The sequence below is a fragment of the Hippocampus bargibanti genome, linkage group LG05, assembly GCF_051943395.1.
Source record: "Hippocampus bargibanti isolate YZ-2025 linkage group LG05, ASM5194339v1, whole genome shotgun sequence".
In the NCBI taxonomy this organism is placed as follows: Eukaryota; Metazoa; Chordata; class Actinopteri; order Syngnathiformes; family Syngnathidae; genus Hippocampus; species Hippocampus bargibanti.
Genome location: NC_142738.1, coordinates 13708796 through 13733926, shown reverse-complemented (window position 1 = coordinate 13733926; position 25131 = coordinate 13708796). Strand labels below are relative to the sequence as shown.

The 25131-nt window shown below is 40.9% G+C and overlaps 1 protein-coding gene across 17 annotated transcripts in view; it reads right to left on the bottom strand.

The window, feature by feature from the left end:
- Window positions 1-25131, bottom strand: part of shank3a (SH3 and multiple ankyrin repeat domains 3a) — a 235201-nt gene that overhangs the window by 95002 nt on the left and 115068 nt on the right. For 11 of the 17 annotated variants that reach the window (XM_088996749.1, XM_088996750.1, XM_088996753.1 and 8 more), the window contains 7 exons: window positions 17406-17514; window positions 12462-12613; window positions 9498-9665; window positions 8700-8816; window positions 2126-2198; window positions 1724-1813; window positions 544-779 (listed from right to left, as the gene is read on the bottom strand). In XM_088996749.1, coding sequence (XP_088852875.1) covers window positions 544-779; window positions 1724-1813; window positions 2126-2198; window positions 8700-8816; window positions 9498-9665; window positions 12462-12613; window positions 17406-17514 — 945 coding nt within the window. Of the gene's footprint in view, window positions 1-543; window positions 780-1723; window positions 1814-1848; window positions 1916-2125; window positions 2204-8699; window positions 8817-9497; window positions 9666-12461; window positions 12614-13292; window positions 13363-17405; window positions 17515-25131 lie in introns of those variants that run through there. The other 6 variants (XM_088996754.1, XM_088996746.1, XM_088996763.1 and 3 more) reach the window with 4 other exon arrangements.

Genomic DNA, 25131 nt, shown 5'->3' with positions numbered 1-25131 from the left:
TTTCTGGAGACCATATTCTTATTAATACTGTGCTGGTGGGCTAAGAACAAAGTAGATAACCCGTTTGTCCTCCATTTCTAGGCCTGCCATTTTGCATGTAACGTTTGCTGTGTATAAGGTGTGCCGCAGTATAAAGCATACCCTCAATGAATGGTGTATTTTCAAACTTTTTCTAAATATAATACGCACCAGAGTATAAGGCGCACATTCAATGAATGACCAAATGTTTCCAAATATAATATATGACTACGCACTACTTCTTCTGCGGGGGGAAATGGAGTCGCTGGCTGCTGACAGAAGTTGCGAGACCTGTTGTGGCTCAATGTTACTTCACATATCAGGTGCACCTGTGTATCAGGGACAGGGTCACCTTTTGAAGAAAATGAATGCTTTTGGGTGCGCCTTGTACACTGCACTTTCATGTCAGTTTCAAAGACAATGATCAATATCTCAGTTCACTTCATCCACCATTTTTCTCGTAACATTGTTGTGTCAGATAATTTTGTGTGGAAAAAAAGTTTTGGTAGATCAACACTGTCTTACCTCCCCAATGCTGCCCCCCTGGTGCTGGCCAAAAGCAGGCAGGCTACGCAGTGACGGCACGGGGGAGTGACCCTGCTGGCGGCCACGAGCCTCTCGATGCATCTGCCGAAGGGCGTGGACGCTGTCGTTGCCGTTGAGGTTGTTGTCGCTTGCTGAGCGCAGCAGCGAGCGGGGGGACGGTGTGGGGCCAGTCACCCGGCGACGGTTGGTGTAGGAGGGCGTCTCTCGGAAAGGCACTGATGATATAGATTAAATTAACTTGAAATGGTATAAATTTCAAAGCAGTACAAATTGTGTCCTATAATGTCCATTTCTAAAAGTAATAATACACTATGGGATGGAATGCAAATGATGTGATGCAATACGGACTGTATTGCGCACTATGGGAAAAATAGGAATTGCAACAAACAATGGGACAAAATGTATCATGATAAGACATAATAGATTACTGGTAGGACAAAATGGGATGTAAGGGGGGATATCGTGGGACCCAATAGGACATAATGGCGCATGATGTAACACCATTTGGAGCCTATGTGACAAAACGGGTCAAAATTGAGGACTTTATGGGACACTGTGGGACAAAATGAGTTGTGATAAGACCTTATCAGTCTTAAGGGATATTGTGGAGGAGATTGTGGGAAAGGATGGGACACAGTCGGGGAATTTATGGGACACTATTGGACAAAATGGGACATGATGAGACACAATGGGACACAATGACATGCAAGAGAGGACATCACAAGACAAACTTGACCGTGAGGGACATTGGGGAGTGTAGGAGACACACTGAGACAAAGGGGTGATTTAGATGTTACAACCGATGGGAGTTAATATGGTCCATTTCAATGTTATACTCCCAATCTTATTTACACCTTTATTAAGATCAATAAATTTTCCATTTTGTCAAATTGAAAATATGTGATTGCGTTTGAGAGTTTCCGCTGCAACTGATAATAATAGAGTGAAATTGAAGCTATGTGAAAAATATATTGCGGAAAGTTATATGAAATAAAATGCTGATATGGTTATGTTGTACATTGGACACTGTCTGTGCATATGTACACTAGATGGCAGAGTTTTCCTGCATGTAGCAGTTCAGCAGGGGGGTGGGGGGGGGGGTTCTGATAACTCCCTCCACTCCCCCATCAAAAACTTCTCTGCATCGCTTTAATCTTACGTTCTTCATCTTTCCTGCCTTTTACTCCATGTCCATTTATATCTGTGCGCCGTGACATCTTTCTATCTGACGTCTTCACAGCCTTTAAACCTGCAGGAGAGATTGGCAAAATACGAGTCACTCACCAACATCTGATGCTTTGTGGACCTTTATGATTTCAGCCAGATCAAAGTTCCCTGCTATAATAGCCACCTAGAGGAAAACGACAGAGATTTTATCGAGCGTAACGTTGAGCTCAACATAGAAGAACATTCACTGCAGCGCTTCAATGTGATTATTAAGCAAGTTGCACAAGTACAACTAATTGCTCGGACTCTGATCACAAAGTCAGCAAACGCTCAATTGTCGGACGTTTCTAAATGATAAACCTGAGTGATTGTCCTATGATGTGAAGGGTCGTACCTGAAAGGCAGTCTGGCTGTTGTAATTCTTGATCTCCTTGTTGGCACCACGAAAGAGAAGAACCCGAGCACAGCTGTCCTGAATGACAATACAGTCCTTTATGTGTTATGAGCTGCCACAGTATGGTGAACGGCACTATTTCCTCCCAATTTTTAATTGGTCTGCCTATTTGATAGGTGTGGTGGAGGTCACATTACTGTCCGTATGCGCAGACTTTTAAATGCCACCTTGTACAAATACTAAAGTCTGGCTGGAGAGGGAGAGAAACACTCAAGAAGAGAAGATATCAATATACGAGCTGTTGTGGAAACATAAAGTGAGCAGAAAAAGAGGAAAAAGCCTGAGGGGATGTTTGAGCCAACATCACCATCCATGATGTACTTGGCATTTATTGGAAAAATGAGTTTTTATTTGTTTGTGACCACAATATCCTTTTTTTCACGAAGGCTGGACGAGCAGTAAACACAACCGGATGCTTGGCAAAATTATTTTAGTCCTTTAAAGCTGACGTGACATTGCAAAAAATAATTATAATAAAATACAGTATGTGGGAATGTTTTCTTCAACCTTGTGTAAAAGGGGATCTTTCCTACATACATTGGATTATCAAATTATTCAGCATATTCTTTTCATCATGTTTAAAGTAGCATTTTTGTCATATATCTATATACTCCATCCAGTATATGTATGTCATCCTGAACAGGATGTGTCCTATTATGTCCTCTTTTGAAAGTACAATTACCAAGCCGAACTGATAGTTACAGCTAGAGTGAAGAAGACCAAGCTGTCTTCCTTTTCCGACTCACGGCCATGTACTTAGTGTAACTGTGTACACAGAGCCCTAAAGCAAGGTAAAATCCACTACTAGATTGATGGACACATCTACAGGCCCACACGTGCGGGGGCTGGCTGTTCAGCTTCGCCGTTGGGGGGCTAGGGCCGGTCAATATGTAATTTAACCTGAGCACAGAATGAACAGGACTTTCTTTGGTCCACTGGCAGAGGCTCTGAACACACTGAGTCACGTGTTCGGTCAGAGTGAATTCATAAATTCAAAAATGACTGCATACATTAAGAAATTATATGAAATCTAAAATGGTTAAATGTTAAACACGGAGAAAATAAAGACAGCAATTAATATTGCTGTGTATTAAAAACAAAGATAAATAAGACAGAAATCTATTAAATTAAATTTGCAGAACAAACGAACAAAGAAAAAATAATAAACACAATCAAAACACATGAAAATAACAACATATATAGTAACGAAATAAGCACTGGAACATAAAAACAATAAAATGGCTGATAAAAAGACAAAAAAACATGAATTCTCATATACATGTCAATCTAGATGAAATAAACACAATGAAAACAATAAACAATAACCTACACAAAAACTTAAAACTAAACAAAAGTTTATCACAGAATAAAATCAAATTAAATAAATACGGGCCAGTATTCAACAAGTTGTTCAAATGAAATGAATACTCCTCTTCTTTTCCTTTCGGCTTTTCCCCTCAGGGGTCGCCACAGCGAATCAATGTCCTCCATCTATCCCGGTTTTGTGCATCCTCTTCTTGCACACCAGCTACCTTCATGTCCTCTTTGACCACATCCATAAACCTCCTCTTCGGTCTTCGTCTCGGTCTCCTGCCTGGCAGTTCAAGACTCAGCATCCTTCTCCCGATATAGTCACTCTCTCTTCTCTGGACATGTCCAAACCATCTCAGTCTGGCCTCTCTGACTTTCTCTCCAAAGCCTCTAATATGAGTTGTCCCTCTAATGTACTCATTCCTGATCCTATCCAACCTGGTCACTCCCAAAGAAAACCTCAACATCTTCAGCTCTATTACCTCCAGCTCTGCTTCCTGTCTTTTCTTCAGTGGCACTGTCTCCAGTCCAAACATCATGGCTGGTCTGACCACGGTTTTATACACTTTTCCTTTCATCCTAGCTGAAACCCTTCTATCACACATCACACCTGACATTTTTCTCCAGCCGCTCCAACCGGCCTGGACACGCTTCTTCACCTCTTTTCCACACTCTCCATTGCTCTGGACAGTTGACCCCAAGTACTTAAAATCCTCCACCTTCTTTATCTCTTCCCCCTGTAGCATCACTCTTGCACTTGGATCCCTCTCATTCACACACATATATTCCGTCTTGCTGCGACTGATCTTCATACCTCTCCTTTCCAGGGCATATCTCCACATCTCTAGTTTCTCCGCCACCTGTTCCCCGTTCTCGCTACAGATCACAATGTCATCTGCAAACATCATGGTCCAAGGAGATTCTTGTCTAACATCGTCTGTCAGCCTGTCCATCACCATAGCAAACAAGAAGGGGCTCAGAGCTGACCCCTGGTGGAGTCCCACCTCCACCTTGAATTCCTCAGTCATACAGACAGCACACCTCACAACTGTCTTACAGTCATGATACATGTCTTGCACCGCTCTGACATACTTTTCCGTCACTCCAGACTTCCTAATGCAATGCCACAGCTCTTCTTTGGGCACCCTGTCATACGCTTTCTCCAGATCTACAAAGACTTCTGACCTTCTCTGTATTTCTCTATCAGCATTCTTTAAGCAAAGCAAAGCTGTCGTACTCTTTTTTGGCATGAAGCCATACTGCTGCTCACAAATGTTCACTTCTGCTCTTAGTCCAGCTTCAGCTACTCTTTCCCAGAGTTTCAATGTATGCATCAACTTTATTCCTCTGTAGTTAGTACAACTCTGCACATCTCCTTTGTTCTTAAAAATGGGCATGAGTACACTTCGTCTCCATTCTTCAGGCATCTGTTCACCATCTAAGATCTTGTTGAATAACCCAGTCAGGAACACCACCGCCACCTTTCCAAGATACTTCCATACCTCGATGGTAAATCATCAGGCCCGAGTGCCTTTCCCCCCTTCACCCTCCTCACTTCATCCTTGCTAATGCTTGCTACGTCTTGGTCCACAACAGTCAGGTCTTCTACTCTTTGTTCCTTCTCATTTTCCTCGTTCATTAATACTTCAAAGTACTCTTTCCATCTTGCCATCACACTACTGGCACCTGTTAATACATTGCCACCTCTATTCTTAATTACCCGAACCTGCTGCAGGTCCTTACCATCTTTGCCTCTCTGTCTCGCCAGCCTGTAAAGATCAGTCTCACCTTCCTTGCTGTCCAGCCGAGCATACAAGTCATCATAGGCCTCTTGTTTGGCCTGTGCCACCTTTACTTTAACCGTGCGCTGCATCTCCTTGTACTGCTGTCTACTCTCATCATTTCAACTAAATAATCTTCAGGCTTTTATAGATTGATCTTCTTCAATCTGTAATCAGGTTCTAATCTCATGGATGGTAATCCTTACATTTCAATTCTGTCTTTTTCAAAACCATTATAACATTTAACGAACGAATATATTTGATCACCATGTTCAAGACGTAGGCATGTACTAGTAACCTTATTATTTTACATCAACCAGTTTCACAAGCTTTTGTAAAAGTTGAAAGACAAGTGCCTGTAGCAGGCCAAGAGCTACTCTGAGGCTAACTGAGCCATGACCTTGTAAGATTTATCCCAAAACATCCTCCAGCGGGTGTGTGCTTTGTGTGCGTGGCTACATTTCAGCTTCCAAATTTATTATCAAAACAGAGTTCAGCAAAGGGTGAAGTAAAAGTAAGTAAGAAGTAGCGTATAAGGAGCACTACACATAATACAAACAATACATATTACAATATATAAGAATGCATATGAATATTACAATGCGGCTGTCGTTTGTGTAACTGCAATGCATCGTGTTGAGGTCAAAGCGCACTAACCATGTTCACATTTGGGTTAATTTATTTTGAGTGTCATGAACTGGGAAATATTTAGAACCATCATAAAAACAGAAAGTTTAGGTATGCACGCATCATGTGGTATGCTAATTGGACTCTGTGCTGGCAACCAAAAATAAGTCTTTTCCCCCCTTGTTTACAAACACGTATATTGACGCTCAAAGAAGCCAATTAGTGCGTACACCGTCGGTGGTTCTACAGCAAATCATTTGGAACACCATTCCAAGAAATCTTCAGCGTGGCTTGACACGACTGTTGCTTAAATGACAACCAACGTCTCCAGACAAGTTGTGTCCATAATTTGTAAAATTGCTTCAAATGACTTCTACTGAGCGTATTTTACAAAGATTCCACCGCATATAGCGATATTTTACGTTTTAAGACTCGCGCTGAATATTCCGGAAGTCTTGTTTTGGAGTTGGTGACGAGTCCGTACGTTACGTCAATGAAGGAATGCCCCTGACCGAAAAAAGGACACATTGTAGCAGTCCTTCCATCACGTCAATGCATTTGGCTGTACTTGGCTGGTCTGAAAACTTCATGTCGCACACAAAAAAAGAGGCAGAAGAGGGCGACAAAGCTCCATTGAAGGAATTAATCAGCATTGGTATACATACAATACAATACATATACGTATATATATGTATTGGTATACAATTTCATTGCTTTGCGGATGACACCCAGCTCTATCTCTCCAGCAAACACAACGCCTCTCTTCCACCTTCTTCCCTTTCACGCTGCCTCTCTGAAATTAAATCCTGGTTTACCCATAACTTCCTCAAACTTAACAGCGAAAAGACTGAAATTATAAAATAAAGCTAACAGTCTATCTCTCACTATTGACAATTCGAACGTTTATTCCTCCCATCAGGTCAAAAGCTTAGGTGTCATCCCTGACAGCACACTATCTTTCCACTCCCATATAAATAAAACCCGATCTGCGTACTCACACCTACGCAATATCAATTGTCTTAGCCCGTCTCTCACTCCTCACACCACTGCTATGCTCGTTCATATTCTTGTCACCTCACGGGATGACTATTGCAATTCACTTCTCTTTGCTGTCCCTCAGAAACTTCTCCACAAAGTTCAACTCGTCCAGAATTCTTCAGCCCAGATCATCACAGAACCTCATCCTTTCACCACATCACCCCCGTCCTCCAAGAGCTCCACTGGCTCCCGGTCAAATATAGAATCAACTTTAAAATTCTTCTTTATGCATTTAAAGCTATCCATAACCTTGCCCCCCCCATACCTATCTGACCTTCAAATTTCTATTCCCTCTCGTTCCCTCAGATCCTCTTCCTCCCTCCACCTCTGTGTGCCGCCCCTCCCTGCCCGTCTCAGCACGATGGGTGACAGAGCCTTCAGCTGCTCTGCCCTATTTGTGATTGTATTTGTGATTGTATTTTATTTATTATAGTACCTATGCTTGTCTGTGACTGTAAAGTGTCCTTGAGAGCTTTGAAAGGTGCTTAAAATCTAATGTATTATTATTATTATTATTATTATTATTATTATTATTATTATTATTATTATTATTATTATTATTATTACATTGAAATATCTCATCTTTATGCTGGTGTAGTCGGGCTGCATCTTGACAGAATTTATTGTGCTGTATTGTGTGGATTTGATCAATCAAAATATACATATTTGATGCTGTTGTGTTGTGCTGCATTGTGACAGGCAATTGCGGGATGCAATGGAATGTCAGTATATGATTCTATTATATGGAGGATGAATTGTGATACAGTCACAAGCCCTTCACTTATTGCAAAAGCAGTATGGAATGTGTAACTGCAGCTGACACATTTGTTAATGACTGCTATCACATAGCTGGTCAACTATGGGATAGCAGTCATAAACAAATGTATCAGCTGCAGTTACAGAATGTTTGTGTTGTTAATGCTCGCAAAGTCACGCTGTATCATGTCAGACAGCAGTGGGCTGCGTGATGAGAGATTTTTGATGAGAGATTTTTTATCCTAGTGTATTGAGATGTATACTGTATATGTATATCGAAAATAGAGAGTCCTTGCATCTGCGTCAAAGACTGCAGTGTGTTTATGTTTTACCGTTCCCGACATTCAATAAATATGACAAGTGAAGCATAGCATGTGGTTCTTCTTTCCCATGTGTAAGGGCTTTTGAATAAAGACTGCTTACAGTTAAAAAAAATATCAATGACATAAATTAACCAATTCCTGCCAGATACAGTATGTGCAAAAAATTGTCCACTCCAGTGCCAGGGTTTTTGTCATTGTCGCTTGGATTCCAGGACCCACAGTATATTGAGTTTTAGGACTACAAAAACGATGCAGCGTTACAAACCTTACACTCTCTTGTTTTAGCAGGAAAAAATAATACTTCTTAAATTGTACGGGTCTGGAGTTATATGAGCTTGAAATGAGGGCAGCTGTCCAAAATGAAATGCAATACATACAACATATTGGGGTTTTTTGGCGCTTTAACAACAGCCGAAGTTGGAACAAAGCGCTAACATGGAAAAAAAGGGGAAATGCTGCCCTCTTGTGGAAAAGAAAAAACATTGCCAGAGGCCATGGCCAGCGTTTTTTCGAAGCATGAAAAAAAAAAAATAGGCAAAGGCACTCTACCTCATATTTTAAATTTCCGAATACATTTGTGAATGGCAGTGAATGAGTTAAAAAAAATAGATGATACAGTGGTGTCATGGAAGATCAAGTGCAACATAGGTGAGAAATGAAATTGATAAACAGTAGTACCTGGTTGTAGAGTGCACACACGTGCAAAGCCGTGTTCCCGGAGGCATTTTGGGCGCTCATGTCCGCTCCGTAAAACAGGAGATGTTCCAGGTGCTGCACGTGGCCGTAGCGGCATGACTGCAAGTACAGGAATTAATGAAAGCTTTATAAAATGGCTGAACCAGAGTGCTAGATTTATTAAATAAAATGCCATGTCACCTTTTCAACACATTTTAGCACAATTGGCAACATTTGTAAAAGGGGTGGAAAAAAACATTGTTTGCACTTCAGATGACTCTGAATGTTTGCACTGTTAAAATTTTGAAAGATCACTGAAAGCGCAAAATTAAAATTGAAGAGATGTTAATTGGAAGAGTCTGTGGGAGAGGCAAACAAAACTGTGAAATCCTTTGCACCTAGATCTTAAAATAAGCCAGCAACCTTTTAAAAGCCATGTTTTGTTTGATTTATTCCTCTAGCGTGTGTGGGAATCGAGTGCATCTGCCCAATGTGTCTAATACTGCATTTAAAACTTAGAACATCACATCTAAAATAGCTCTGGGAGCTGCTGCCATAAAAGTAAAAATGAACTGAAATGACCCAGATGCAAGGAAATACAAAGTTGAAGGGAATTTCTTCCGAGGTGATATGACACAACCCCTTGTGACTGTTTCCACGTCAGATCTTACAGAGTAGATGCAATATGTGTGAAAGGATTAGCTCCCTCATCCCGAGTAAACAGTTTGGAAGCAGTTCGGCATGTGTATACCTTAAATAAAGAAGCATAGAATATGCGCACAACAATTACACATAAGTCACCTGGTGTATCTCCTGCCAGCCATTCTCATCCACGCAGCCGACCTGTGCATGGTCGTGCAGCAGTAGCTCACAGCAGTAAGGGTCTCCTCCCACCATAGAGCTGTGATAGAGAGGAGTTAGCCCCCGGCTGTCCTTGTAGTCAGGAGATGCACCCAAGTCTAACAGCGTCTGAGGGAAGAGAGTGGGGGTTATTTGTTATTGAAGCTTTGAGCAAGTGTCATGTTCCAAAGTTGATGCAGTTGAATATGGACTGTAAAAAGAAAAATGCTATATCACTGACACCTGGATGGTACATGGCCCAATTTGACCAGTCACATCGTTCAATGTGACCTGCGAAAATCAATCAAAGATGTCAATTTCAATACTTCCTAAAACAGTTCCAAAAGGTCAAGTTCTTATATGGAATAAATAACACAGCTAATGTTGCCAAATCCCCACTTACGGTAAGTAAAATGTTTCAAAAAAACGTATTGTACCTAAATTCTTCAGATGGTTTTGCATATATGGTAGCCAGTGTATTTTCCGCACCATAAGCCGAACCGAAAGCATTCCATTTTCTCAAAAGCAGACAGTGTGTCTCCTAAACCGCTGCACGTTCTATGTGAATCAATACATATTCTGATTTCAAATGTTCTGTCAAGTGCTTCATTACAGCTGCAGTGTTTGTGATAGCTCTATATAAATAAAGCTGTATTGTATTCTATTAAAGTTAGTACAGCTCTATCTAGCTCTATACAGTGGCAGTCACAATTATAACTTCTATGCATCTTACAATGTCATGCACTCGATATATGAAAACTGTTTTAAAAAAACTGTCATTCGTCCAATGTGTGCCTTGTAATATGGAGTGACTTATAGTGTGGAAAATAAGGTATAATATGACCAAAATTAGTTTGACACCACAAACATTGCAAGTGTAGGTGTAAACAGGTTGTGTGTATATTGAAGGTTATGTTTTGCTTTTTCTCCTAAGATTGTTATTCATGTTTCCTTCATGAAATTGTTCAATTGTTTTTAAAGATGTCATCCATTAAAACAACTCTAAGCTTGTCCATATCCTTTGCACAGAATAACAAAAAGAGAATACATGACTGACTGTTGTAGGCAAAAGGTTTTGGAAATCAATGAAAAGAGTCATGAAAGTGATTTGAGTCTGCACGGACGGACGCCGAACAAGAGCCATCAGTAAATGTCCCATCATTCAGAAATGACGTGCTAAGCTTAAAATGGAGCAATATTGCTCAAGCACACTTCAGCGCAGGAAATTGCCTGCTCGCAAACACCTGTTCTGCTAAATTGTCCCAGTGAGTCTATTGTTGTGGAGAAATGAATGAAATAGATGAGTCACCCTTTCTGCTCCCATTGCAGTGAGTGTTCATGGTGGGTGATACTTTCCAGATCTACACTCAGAAAGACCATATACTGTACAATGCTTGTTTCCCCGCCAATGCATAGTTTTTGCACTTCCACACAGTAAACCTCTTTCAAACAACACTTGAAGTGGTTGACACCCAAAAGGTATTAAGAAAAAAGTCGTCATTTGTGGAGTTTTATGATTTGACTTTCGGCTGGGTACTGTAACCAGCAGTACTTAGGCAGACAGTAAACAGCTGCTCAAAAGTAAAACGTCACACTGCTTAATGCCAGTGTTTGAAATAATGTCTGCCCGGAGGCAGGTGAATTTGTTCGTAAGTTATTTCAGTACGATATTTCGTATGGAATGTATGTATGAACGGGGAAGTATAAAACACACACGATCTAACAGTCATAAAATAAATTCACGCCTACTGTAGTACGACGACATATATCCTTGGATCTTCAGTAAGCCATGACTGAAGCTGCTGGCACGTAATTACTGAATTACATGCCAGAAGCCATTACTTTTTGTTATGCATCGCATCTTCCTGGAGCGTCAACTGCGAAGAGGGATTTCCTACACGCCCACATCCTCTACACAGCCAATCATAAGCAAGTTTGGCGGATCGGGGGCTGAATTCGTTGGCATCATTTCAGCATAACCAGGTGCTGATTGGTCAACCTTGGTGTCCGTGGCGTAAACAGCCAGCCCTTGAACCTCGAATGTGTCTGTGGTCGTCCGTGTGTGTGAAGCACAGTACGCAGTCAATGGCAAGCAAGTTCGGCTCGAGCAATGCACGCAATACAAAATCTAATTTACAGCATCTCTGTCCAAACATTTTTCGACATACTGTAACCGCAAAAGTGTTCGTATGTACCGTTATCCGTAACTCAAATGTTAGTAAGTTGGGGAGCTTCGATGAGAAGGTTTCTTCAGCCGTCATCTGTATTTTTTGAAGGTGTCGGACGTTTCGCCTCCTATCCAAGAGGCTTCGTCAGCGAACTAAAGTCTGACTGGTCGTATCGGCCCTATTTATATATCCCTAATGTCCAGACATGGCGGCGCCGCACACAGCTATGATAGGTCCCTACTCTCAGGTTTGGGGGAGCAGAGGACCACTCCCTGTGGCCCCACTGATTGTTCCTACATTAGGGATATATAAATAGGGCCGATACGACCAGTCAGACTTTAGTCCGCTGACGAAGCCTCTTGGATAGGAAGCGAAACATCCGACACCTTCAAAAAATCACAGATAACGGCTGAAGAAACCTTCTCATCGATGGACCACTCCTGTACGACTGAGAGCTTACACAGACGTAAGTTGGGGAGCGTCTGTAAATAGAAACTGCCATTGATACGCTAGGTTTTACCATTCATATTTGCAATTTGGTGGAGCAATATATGTGGATGATGTGTGGGTGATGTCGGCAAGCTGCATGTGAAATGTGGCCAACGGCAGCTCCAAAATGAGTATTGCATTTATGTGTATTACTGCTCACCCAGCATTGAAATCAACTGCTGTGAATGATTGGAGCAGATGAAATACACTCCTCCAAAAAAAAAAATCTGTGTCAATGTTGTTGTGTGTGCATGTCTGTGTCACTCACAATGAGCGCTGTGTGGTTCTTGCTGCGCACGGCCTTGTGCAATGAGGTGACGCCGTCTTTTGTTCTAAAGTCCAGATGAGCGCCACCACTTTTTAGCACCTTTATGAGTTCCACACATCCCTCCAGCTGCACTGCCAGCGTCAGGGGGCATTCTACATCATGAAGGCACAAAGATACAAATAGTAAAACAACAAAATCTGTCATTTTATTCCTTAAATGTCAAATAGTAATATATTGACCTATTGTTTTTTTTGTTTTTGTTTGTTTTTTTTTTTTTTTTGGGGGGGGGGGGGGGCTTACTATAAAATTTTATTCTTTTGGCTTTCATAGTAAAGGGCATTTATTTTTGAAGTACGGAAAAAATATATTTTTTATTTTTTTGACCATGCTTGTTTTATAAGTTCAAACAATGAATCACAAATCATCATATTTGTTTCTTCCTGTTTCCAAGAAATTACCCTAAAACTATTGGAATGTGTTTTGGTTTGATCTTAAAAAGCTAAAAGCTTAAAAAGTTTCATTCGAATGGACACATATGGGCATAAATTAAGATAAAATGCTGCAATAATATTATGGTGTTCATTAAAGATGACAAAAACTACCAGTACATGTGACATATGTTGCTTCACTGCTTATGATCAAATATCTGTTGCCTGAAGGGTTATAAATTCTGCATCTTTTTTTGTAAATTGAGTTGAGTTTCAATAGTTATATCTAGTAGCTGTATCAGTTGTCCGTTTTCAACCAAAAAATAAACAATCAATTAAACCATAGTAAGAATAAGCACAGTCAGAACGTAATAAAAATATATATTTTAAAGTACTCCATTACCATGTCTTGCACACCAGAATCAGAATCAGAAAGCCTTTAACAGTCTCACAATGGGGAAATTTTCAACGGCAGCAAACTTGAAAGGGGGGGGGGGGGGGTGAAAAGACAAGATAAAACAGAATAAAAACGAAATCAAATCTGCACCCAAATGTTAAAAAACACATCATTTTTTGGAAAATTAAATGGAAATGTATTGGAAATAAATTTTAAATACAAAAGAAGTGTGCTATATTGGTCGTAGAAATGAGGAGGCAAAATAATGCAAAACTGCATTGTGAGGTAACTTAGCAGCGGCAAGATTAACAACGTGCTGTTGGCAAAGTATTCCCGTCTGACGATTTACAGGTCGCCAAGCATGCGAATTTCTGTCAGCCATGGACAAACACTTGGAATAAACATGAGGAGATTAGGAAAGAGATCAAGTCATCTTTATTCAATGAGTCTTTTGCTAAATTGAATGATTGACATGACAATTTAGAAGAGGTGAGACACCAGCAAATATGCATATATGTCTTCAAGTATATTTTTTTAATTCTCTCAATCGTGCCACATTTATGAGGTTATTGGAGTTATGTTTGCTCCCCAATGTAGCCCCCAAGGACTACATGAGTCGCCCGTGGGCCTGTTCTAAGTAAATGTCTGTGTTGGCTTTCAGTGGTACAGGAGTTGATCATCGATGAAAAGGTTTCTTCAGCCATCATCTGTACTTTTTTGAAGATGTCAGACGTTTCACTCCTCATCCGAAAAGCTTCGTAAGTCCTGGACAGCACAAAAGAAGTCATCATATATATATATATATATATATATATATATATATATATATATATATATATATATATGTAACGGAGTTGTACACTTAGGTTATTAAATTATGAAGGAAGTGACGCAACGGCGCACAGTGTGGCACTATGTCCCGCCCATAGTTTCCAGAACAATCTCGAGGAGATTCAGGGTGAGTCGCAATTTTCTGTTGGTCTTGATTAACGCGCATTTTCATGACAATATCTTATTTTGTTTCCCCTTTTGTACTGTCTAGTGTTATCTAATTAGTTCCCTTATTCATTTCGAGTCCAGATTACTTTTTGTGTCATTATTTACTTCACGTTTTGTCGAGTGGAACTTAGCTTCATAGTGCTTTTCTATTGCGCAGTTAATCACAAGACGAAACCCATGCGACTTCACCCATCCCTTCTGCCATACTGTGTTGCAGGTAATAATTGTTTCATTTCGTTTTTATTGAACAATATTTAGTTTCTTGTGTCGTGTTTCATTTGCCCGTGAGTGTCCGTGGCTGGTTGAACTGTGCGCCAGCCATTACAAGCGCACCGCGTGTTCTGCCGAGTCTCCGCCCATGATGCGTTCAGGGACATCTTGTAAATAACAGTGAACTTGTGTTGTATTCTCTTTTTCTGTAAATAACCACTATACGATCACACGTTGTTAATTCTGTTTTGTTATCTACAATGTTTTGCATTTGAGAACAATCTCGAGGAGATTCAGGTTAATCACAAGACGAAACCCATGCGACTTCACCCATCCCTTCTGCCATACTGTGTTGCAGAAATAAAAGAAATAAAAAGACACATCCACGCGTCTCGTCTTCATTGATACGGCAGCATCGTGGAGATGAAGACAGTCACTGTTGTGACACCCGTCACATTGGTGCCGTGACCCGGATTCACAAGTGACTCTCCACTTCGGACCGGGACCGCGATGCTGCACAATGAGGACGCTGTGCAGTCCCATCACTCGGTGGACGGTGTGTCGACCCCCGTTTTGGAAATACATGTAGAGTGTTAATTGTCTACCTGCTGTTTTGCAATTGGTGTACTTTTTTTCATGTACGTGTTTTCGTGTGTTAAGTCTAAGAATGAGCTCCTTACATTTAACCAGTAGCACACCTTTGAATGAGTGTGTTGCTAGAAGTAGAGGCTTCCCAACCGTGTAACAGTTGTGTAGTGTAATCCAGAGTGGTGTAGGTTGTACAGAGGGGAATGGGCAGGTTCAAGCTGAGGCCACTTATGTTAGTGGGGACAGAGTTCCTTCCCAGACCCAGTGCAGTGCATCTACGACGAGCGCACAGACAATTGATACACCAGCAACAGATACCTTTCTCCAGTCTGTCACAGTTATGTAGTGCTATGCAGGGTGATGTAGTTTGTACAGAGGGGAATGGGCAGGTGCGAGCTGAGGCCACTTATGTTAGTGGGGACAGAGTTCCTTCCCAGACCCAGTACAGTGCATCTCCGACGAGCACACAGACCCTGACACACCGGCGACAGATCCCTTACTCCAGTCACCTGACGTAGTTGGTCAGATGAGTGACATAATTAGACAGCATTTTTGTACATCCTTGCCCGATAACCTTGTCTATTGTGCCTGTTGGTCTTTCTGTTGTCTTCCGTGTGTATGTTGCCTCACTTCTGCATAATTTAAGGGGGGTGTATGTAACGGAGTTGTACACTTAGGTTATTAAATTATGAAGGAAGTGACGCAACGGCGCACAGTGTGGCACTATGTCCCGCCCATAGTTTCCAGAACAATCTCGAGGAGATTCAGGGTGAGTCGCAATTTTCTGTTGGTCTTGATTAACGCGCATTTTCATGACAATATCTTATTTTGTTTCCCCTTTTGTACTGTCTAGTGTTATCTAATTAGTTCCCTTATTCATTTCGAGTCCAGATTACTTTTTGTGTCATTATTTACTTCACGTTTTGTCGAGTGGAACTTAGCTTCATAGTGCTTTTCTATTGCGCAGTTAATCACAAGACGAAACCCATGCGACTTCACCCATCCCTTCTGCCATACTGTGTTGCAGGTAATAATTGTTTCATTTCGTTTTTATTGAACAATATTTAGTTTCTTGTGTCGTGTTTCATTTGCCCGTGAGTGTCCGTGGCTGGTTGAACTGTGCGCCAGCCATTACAAGCGCACCGCGTGTTCTGCCGAGTCTCCGCCCATGATGCGTTCAGGGACATCTTGTAAATAACAGTGAACTTGTGTTGTATTCTCTTTTTCTGTAAATAACCACTATACGATCACACGTTGTTAATTCTGTTTTGTTATCTACAATGTTTTGCATTTGAGAACAATCTCGAGGAGATTCAGGTTAATCACAAGACGAAACCCATGCGACTTCACCCATCCCTTCTGCCATACTGTGTTGCAGAAATAAAAGAAATAAAAAGACACATCCACGCGTCTCGTCTTCATTGATACGGCAGCATCGTGGAGATGAAGACAGTCACTGTTGTGACACCCGTAACATATATATATATATATATATATATATATATATATATATATATATATATATATATATATATATATATATATATATATAGTTTCCAGCAAAACTTTAGTTCGCTGACAAAGCTCTTCGGATGATGTGCATAATGTCCAACACCTTCAAATAAGTACAGATGACGGCTGAAGAAACCTTTTCATTGATGTTCTTATTAAAGCTCACCAGGGATGGAACATTGTGATTTTTGGTGAATGTTGTTGAAGTGATTGTTTGAAAATGTGAACAGTGGTAGAAATGAATACAAGTACGTGTTTGCTTCCGAATTATTGTGACAAATCATTTTGATCGTGTGTCTTCATCAAATGAAGAGAATTAATTACACTATCTAAAAATGTATTTTTGTATGTTTTGCACAACACATTTTGGAGATATTTTGTTTATCATTAGGATATTTGTGCAATCCTGATTTCACAAAACATTTTAACATGTGGGTGGGACATTTCATAAAAACATTTTACCTGCTGTTGAACCAAAACTTGAAACCCAAATATTATTTTTATTATTCAAAACAATGATATAGACAATGTTATTCTAATATCATTTCCGTAACCTCTGAAGTAAAATGCATTTTTTTTTTCGAGATAATGGGAAATGCAGTGGCAGGTGTGTGTGTGTGTGTGTGTGGATTCAATATGTTTACAACTGAATGGTTTTCATGGCCATAACAGCCCTCAGAAGCAAACAATGTGCCTCTGCTCAACATGAGTTTCTCACCTTTGGCCCTGACCTACGAATACGTTCAAGAAAAGGAACCAAAATATAGAGATCAAGTATACATTAGTGACTTGTACTTTCAACTTCCTCACCTCCTGTGTCGGGATCGTGAAAATTGGGGTCCAATCCTTTTTCCAGAAACCGGGAGACCTTTTCGATGCTCCTCTGCTGTACATACTCCATGAACTTCTTCAGGTTGGCCTAATGGAGGGAGATAAGGCAGTGAGGAGCGAAGGGTTGTGCAGGTGGATGGGTAAAAGGAAGAGACAGCTGTGATTGGCCCACGGCATACTCGAGACTGACGCCGTTTAATAATGCAGCAGCGAGATGAAAGTTTAAGTCGGTGCACTACTCTTTGCCAGCGCGTGAAGGCTTTATGTCTCTTCTGTCATCATATCAAACAAATGGAGCGTGCGGCCAGAGATAAGCTCGTGACAAAGATAACGGCAGGAAAAAAGGTCTGGGGAGTTAACAGAACAAAAGTTTTATTTATGCTTCCAATGTTGAAAAACAGCAGATCTGAATAAAAGTTGTTAGCAATTCTCTGGGTTTTACCTTGAATTCCTCAGACATTTGAAAAAAAACATGCATGATAGGTTCATGGAGGATTCAATTGGCCAGAGGTCTTAAAATGAGATTTTTGCCCATACGTGCCTTGTGATTGGTCAACGACTGCGCGCCTGGCCGTCCACCTTCCCTTTTCAACTGGATTAGGCTCCTCACCATGCACCAAGTGTCATAGAAATAGGATGGATGTGTGGGATGGACAATATTATGTCCATTCAGTCATTTTAGTAGGGAAAACTTTTGTGACACGTTAGTAGCAGTCCGAGAAAGAATGTTATGTTTGCCAGATTGTCACAATGTGAGGGTAAAAAATAATTACAGGAAAAAGTTGCAGGAAAGTCCGCTTTCATCTCTAATTTAAGAAAAAAAATGTCAGAACACCAAATCTCATGACAAAATGTATCCTGTCCCTGTGACTGATTTGCGACCAGTTGTGGGCAGCCAGCCTCAAATTCAACTGATACAGCCTTCAGCTAACTGACATGGGGACAACCGCGAGCAAAAAATATGGATGTAAAAGGCATTTCAGTCAGCAAGCATGGAGAGCTCATCAACAAATACAGGCAGATCCACTCGGTTTTGACATTCATTATAGATGCAAGCTCACAAAGGACACTATCCAAATGGCGTCAGCAGTGAATGAAATCAGATGTTTTGATGATCAAATATGAATGAACTTCTGACATCCCCTTGAGCAAATACTAATTTTATGATTAACTCAACTTTCACAACCAATACACTAAAGCGCTTGTTACTACATACCTGCACTTTCAAAGAGTGTTAATCGATAAGGCTCTGACCGAATGCAACATCATCTATTGCATGCACTGCCTCTCTTTAATTCCACTTCACATAAGCTGCGTTTGTCTTCATGTACTCCTGCCAGCATCTACACGCCAGTACATCCTCCCCGCACCTACCCCGTGACACCTGCCCCGGGCCCACCTCACTGACACGTCGCCACGAGCCGCCGCCACCACTGACCGCTGCACTAAATATCTCCAGGCGAGTAAGAGAAATAGGTTGGAGCATTTTTCTTCCTTTGACTTTCTTCCTCTCCTTCCTGCTACCGTCAGATGTTGGCAGGTGCAGTTGTTATGACAATGGGATACAAAGACAGCTCGCGACTGGGTAAAGTGCAATTGCGGCGGTCTTTGTGAACAAAGTTGAACAGGGTCCGCAGGGTTACAGTTGTTTTCACTTGTGACATTTTTTGGGATGTGGACAGCGTGTAAGCGGCCCTATGGTCAACTGATTAGTGTGTCAGCCTCACAGGGCTGAGGTACGAGTTTCAATTCCAGCTCCAGCCTTTCTATTTGGAGTTTGGATGTTCTCCCCATGCCTGTATGGGTCTTCTCTGGGTACTCCAGTTTCCTTCCACCTTCAAAAACATGCACGGCAGAGTGATTGAACACTCAAAATTGTCCATTGGTGTGCACTGCGGTTGGCTGGCAATTGGTTCAGAGTGTCCCCTAACAGCCGCCCGAAGACAGCCTGGAAAGGCTGCTGCCCACCCTGCGACCCTTAAATTCAGGTAAAAAATGGTAGGAAATAAACTGAAAATTGAGAAAAAACATTTTACTGAAAATGAACAAATACAAATACAAAATAAAATAATACAAATCGTTCTGAAGAATGAGCTTCTATGCTGGGTACAACTCACATCAATTGAAACACAACATGAATAAATGTCTGAAAGGCATTATTTGTACTTGTCTATTATGTTCAGTGAACAGTGTAAATTTATCAATCACACTAACATGCTCAACATATTTAAAGAGAGAACATCTCTGCTTTTATATTTGAGACAATGTTAAGATGTATGAAGACGATTAGTACAATTGCATATGTCTGAGGAAAACAAAATCTTGATATTAATGAAGGTTTTACAAGAAATAAACACAGACACACACATATGCGTGGGTATTTGTAAAAGGGACTGGTCTTTCTAGTGGGAAATCAATGTCTCCCACAAGAAGTTGAAAGCAGTAACAGCAGAGCACAGCATCAATCACGCGGTAAGGGGATGGCGGGCTGGGAATCAATTGAGCTCATACAACACGAGCAGGGAATGGACATTCGCCAGCACACTAGCAATATTAACAAAAACACCAATATTTTTGTAAATTGGGGTTGCTGCTTTCATCATTGAACATGCAATCGTGTAGATGGCCTTATTGCACTGGAGAACAAATCAATGTTTTATTAGCAGCCTTTGGCCCTTTTGCTGTTTACTCAGTTCTGTGTGGCTTTGGTGTGGAAATAACTCACTAATAGTCACATACGATGTGTAACTACACAATTGTAGCGGAACCTCTCTAAATTTGCCTTTCGAGAGGAAACCGCTGTCATGCATTAAAAATAATTTACTGAGATTTATATTTTTGTAAAGCATGGAGTAAATGAGATTATTGGGTAGTTTATTATCCCATCTCTTTCCCTCGCTCCCTCTATCCTTCTCTTCCTCTCTTCCCTGGCCATTGTGGATTTTCTCTGGGTATTCTGGTTTCCATCCACATTCTAAAAACACAAATGGCAGGCTGATTCATCAATCTAAATTGTGTGAGTTCGAGTCTACGTGGTTGTTCGTCACTGTGTTGTCCTGCGATTGGCTGGTGACCGGTTCAGGGTATTCCCTGCCGACTGCCCATACACGGCTAGGATTGGCCCCAGCACCCGCCACGAACCTTGTAAGGATTTAGCAAATCAAAAAAAAAGGACGGATAATAATTTTAATATGTTAAAAAAATGCAATCATATATTTTTTTAATGATCACATCAATGCAATTTTATAATTATAGGTGAAGTTATCGCTAATTAATTCATTCACTGCCATTCACGGATCTATTCAGGAATTGAGAATATGACGGAGAGCTCCATTTCCGAATTTGTTATTTTTTTTAATTTTTTTTTTTAATGCTTGGGTGCCAAAAAAAAGTGCTGACCATTGCTTCATTTCCCTATTTTTCCATGTTAGCTCTTTGTTACAGCTTCAGCTGTTGCTGAAGCGGTATATACACCAATATGTATGTAGTGCATTGTATTTTGGACAGCTGCCCTCATTTTAAAATCATATAACTCCAGACACATATAATTTAGGAAATAACTCTTTTTAAAACAGAAAATAGAGTGTAAGGCTTGTCGCCCTGCTTTTAATGTTTATGTAATCCTAAAACTCAATATTCTGTGGGTCCTGGAATTCAAGTGACAATGACAAAAACCCTGGCACTGGAGTGGACACATTTTTGCGCTTCTGGCACTGAATGAGTTAAACGAACCACGAGCACTGGAGCCCAGCAGAGATGCGTCCTCTCTCCATTGCTCTTCTCTCTCTACACATGCGACTGCACCTCATCGCACCCAGCTGTCAAATTCATAAAGTTCGCAGACGACACCACGGTCATCGGTCTCATCAAAGACGACGACGAGTCTGCGTACCGAGAACAAGTGGAGCAGCTGGAACTCTGGTGCAGCCGTTACAACCTGGAGCTAAACACGCTCAAGACAGTAGAGATGATCGTGGATTTCAGGAAACATCCATAACCACAGCTACCCATCACACTATCCAACTGCCTCGTGTCAACCGTTGAGACCTTCAATTTCCTGGGAATCACAGTCTTTGTTTTTGTACTTTCATTCCTTTCATCACTTTGCTGCTGTGAAATGTAAATTTCTCCACTGTGAGACTAATAAAGGCAAATCCAATCCAATCCAATCCAATCCTCCCAGGACATGAAGTGGGAGGTCAACACCAACTCTATTCTGAAAAAGGCCCAACAGAGAATGTACTTCCTGAGGCTGCTAAAGAAGAATGGCCTGCCACAGGAGGTGCTGCAACATTTCTACACGGCTGTCATCGAATCCATCCTGTGTTCTTCCATCACCGTTTGGTTCGGGGCCGCCACAAAAATGGACAAAATCCGACTTCAACGGACAGTTACGACGGCAGAAGAAATCATTGGCACCGTCCTACCCACTCTCGAGGACTTGCGCACTGCAAGAATCCAAACTAGGGCGCGGAAAATCCTACTGGACCCTCCGCACCCTGCCCACCACCTTTTCTAGCTACTCCCTCAGGCAGGCGTTACCGATCCATGAGCACCAAATCCAGCTGACATTTAAACAGCTTCTTCCCCCAAGCCAGTAACTCTTTCAACAGTAGCGCAAATGGAACTGTATAGTGCATCTTTGCAATTTTTTGATGATGATACTAGTGCAGCGTGTTCGACCGGAAACAAATTCTTTGTGTGTTCTACATACTTGGCAATAAAGATGATTCTGATTCTGATTCTGAAATTACATAGAGTGCGCATAGGAGGATGCCGCGTTTCCACCATGCTACGGATACTCGAAGGAGACAAGTTCAGTGAACATAGTTCCTCAACATCATGTCGACAGAATGCGTAACATTTTGTCTTGCCTCTGCTGAAGAAATGGGTGATAGCCTTTCAAAATATCTCTCGAAGTCACCGCCGTGCACATGCTTCAAAATGCAACACTTCAGAGCTGCTTCTTCTGATCGTGTCGCTGCTATCCTTTGAAAATTGTGAATCGTTACCCAGCCTAGGTCCAAGTTGTCGGCAGATATATTCTTATTCTGTCACTGACAGAAGGTTTACTCACTGACACTTTGAAAAAAAATGGCAGCTCATTTCCTTGCTTGAGTTGGCAGGTATCGCGGGACCCTTCTATTTGTATGTACCCTACGGTATTAAAGTCCATTTTTCATGACATTCACCCTTTAGAACGTTGACTCACACTTTCCCAAACGACTCTTCACTTTTTGAGCAGTTTGAGCTTTTTGATAGTTCATTTTTGTCGCTGCGAAACAATGTTGCACAGATGGCTGTGGATGGGCCAGAACACATATGTTGCGAAAAATATCTTTTGAAGACAAATTGCAAACCATGAAGTCTGCAGTCTACCCATTATTAACTCATTCACTGCCATTCCTGAATTTATTCGGAAATTGAAAAGTTTGTTAAAATTTTGGTTTTTCTTGAGGAGAGGTGCCGATACAGCGCTGACCAGACTTCTGGCAATGTTTTTTCTTGCCACGAGTGGGCAGCATTTGCATTCAAGCTCCAGACCCATATAACTTACGAGATAACTCATTTTTTTCTGATGAAAGAAGAGAGTCTAAGGCAGGGATGTCCAAAGACCGTCCCAATGGCTGCTGTCCCGACTGTTTTCCAGCTCTCCCAGGAGCAACACACCTGATTCAAATCATTAGGACCGTTTTGATGCTGCTTCGGAGCTGGCTGATGAGTGGATTATCTGAATAAGGTGTGTTACAGCAGAATAAGATGGAAAACAGGCAGGAGAGTGACCCTTCAGGCCTGGAGCTGGACATGTCTGGTCTAAGGTTTCTTACGCTGCATTCAATGTTTATGTCCTCCAATGTTTATTGTGATTATGATTATTATTATTATTATTTATTTTTTTTAAGAGGGGATGTTTCCTGAAACATATTGAACAAAATTAATTCAAAACAATGATTTCACCCGTTTTTTTTTTACCGCTTTTTCCTCACCGGCATCACAGGCATGTTGGAGACTATTGCAGCTGTCTTAAAGGAGTAGGCGCGGTACACCTTGAACTGGTTGTTTGACAATCGGCAAAATACCTTGATTTGAAAAATGTAAAAACTGGATTACACCCACATGGTTTAACAGGAGATGTGAGACCATCTCTTTTTGTCAATGGATGCTGCAGCTTCGTGTTTGCATTCAAAATTCAGCTTGTAGCAGACGTGCACATTCCACCTCCCTGATCCACTGGTGAAAAAGAGGCTTTGATCCTCTCCTCTTTCATCTAGAACTGCTTCATGCAACAAAGAGGATGCAGACTGTTTAAGATTGAAGACTGTCGGTGTATTTTGTGTTGTGACACATTATTTGTTTCTTTGTTTATTTTTTTTACTTCAAGATGGTGCCGCAAAAGTGGCTGAGTTTACAGCAGCTCCTGTATCTTGTTTTTGCTGGTGTGAAATGTAAATTTCTCCACTGTGAGACAAATAAAGGCTCATCTAATCTAATACAATGTGATTTGATCTATTCTAATCTAAAGTAATCTAATCTAATCTAAATGGGACAATTGACAATATGCTTTATTATTGGGTTGGCATGGTTGTGATATGCAAAACAAAACAAAAATAAATAAATATGACATGAGAGTATCTTCAAATGTGTCTCAAAATTGAATCTAGGCCAGTGTGAGAACAGGGTGAATTTTCATCATGTATTTTGTCCCCAATGTTTCTTGTTGTGGCTACAGTTCATCAATGATGTGCATTGTCTCGTATGAGTCACGACTAAAACTATTTTTGTTGGTCCTGGTGGTCATGTTATTCTTCTTACAGAGTCAATCAGTGCATTTTATTTCCAGAATGTTGATTTTGTTTAAAGGACAACCGACACCACTTTTTGTTTCCTAACTGACATCAGAAAAACGTTTTATAGCATCTAAAATACCCAAATTGATTTTTTAGTCAAATGTAAAACACCAATAAAAATGATTTAAAGTGTCTAAAAACTACTTCAAATTGAACCCGGAAGTTTCCAGTTTCAGAAGGTCCCGCCCCTTTTTCGTGGTGTCACGCCAAGACGACTTGACTTGCTCGAGAATCAAAACAATGGCTTCAGATTCGGAGAAGATACTTACTTGTTATTCATCCAGTTATGAATATGATTCAAATAGTTCTGAAGAGGAATGCACACATGTTTGCAATCGATTAAAGAATTTATTCCGTGTCATTTTGGATTGGATTGGATTGGATTTGCCTTTATTAGTCTCACAGTGGAGAAATTTACATTTCACAGCAGCAAAGTGATGAAAGGAATGAAAGTAGAAAAACAAAATACTTTTACTATTTTAAGGCATCTGGAGAGAAATGTAGCACCCAAAAAATGCAGAAGATGGTGACAAAGCTCCGTGGAAATGGGCTGATTTGTCTCCTGGGAATTTTTGTCAGCGAATATCAAATAGTTGTTCGGTGCAACACAAAACGATTCACCGTCGCATTATTTATGTGTTTTCCTTCTAATTTCGCCATCAACACGGATCAACACGAAGTTTTCAGACCAAACAAAGTACCGCAAAGTGCATTGACGTGATGAAAGGACTGCTGCAGTGTGTCCTTTCTCGGTCAGGAGCGTTTCTTCCGTGACGTGACGTCAGGAATCGTCACCAATTCTAAAACAAAACTTCCTGAATATTTAGCACGAGTCTTAAAACGTAAAATATAGCTAT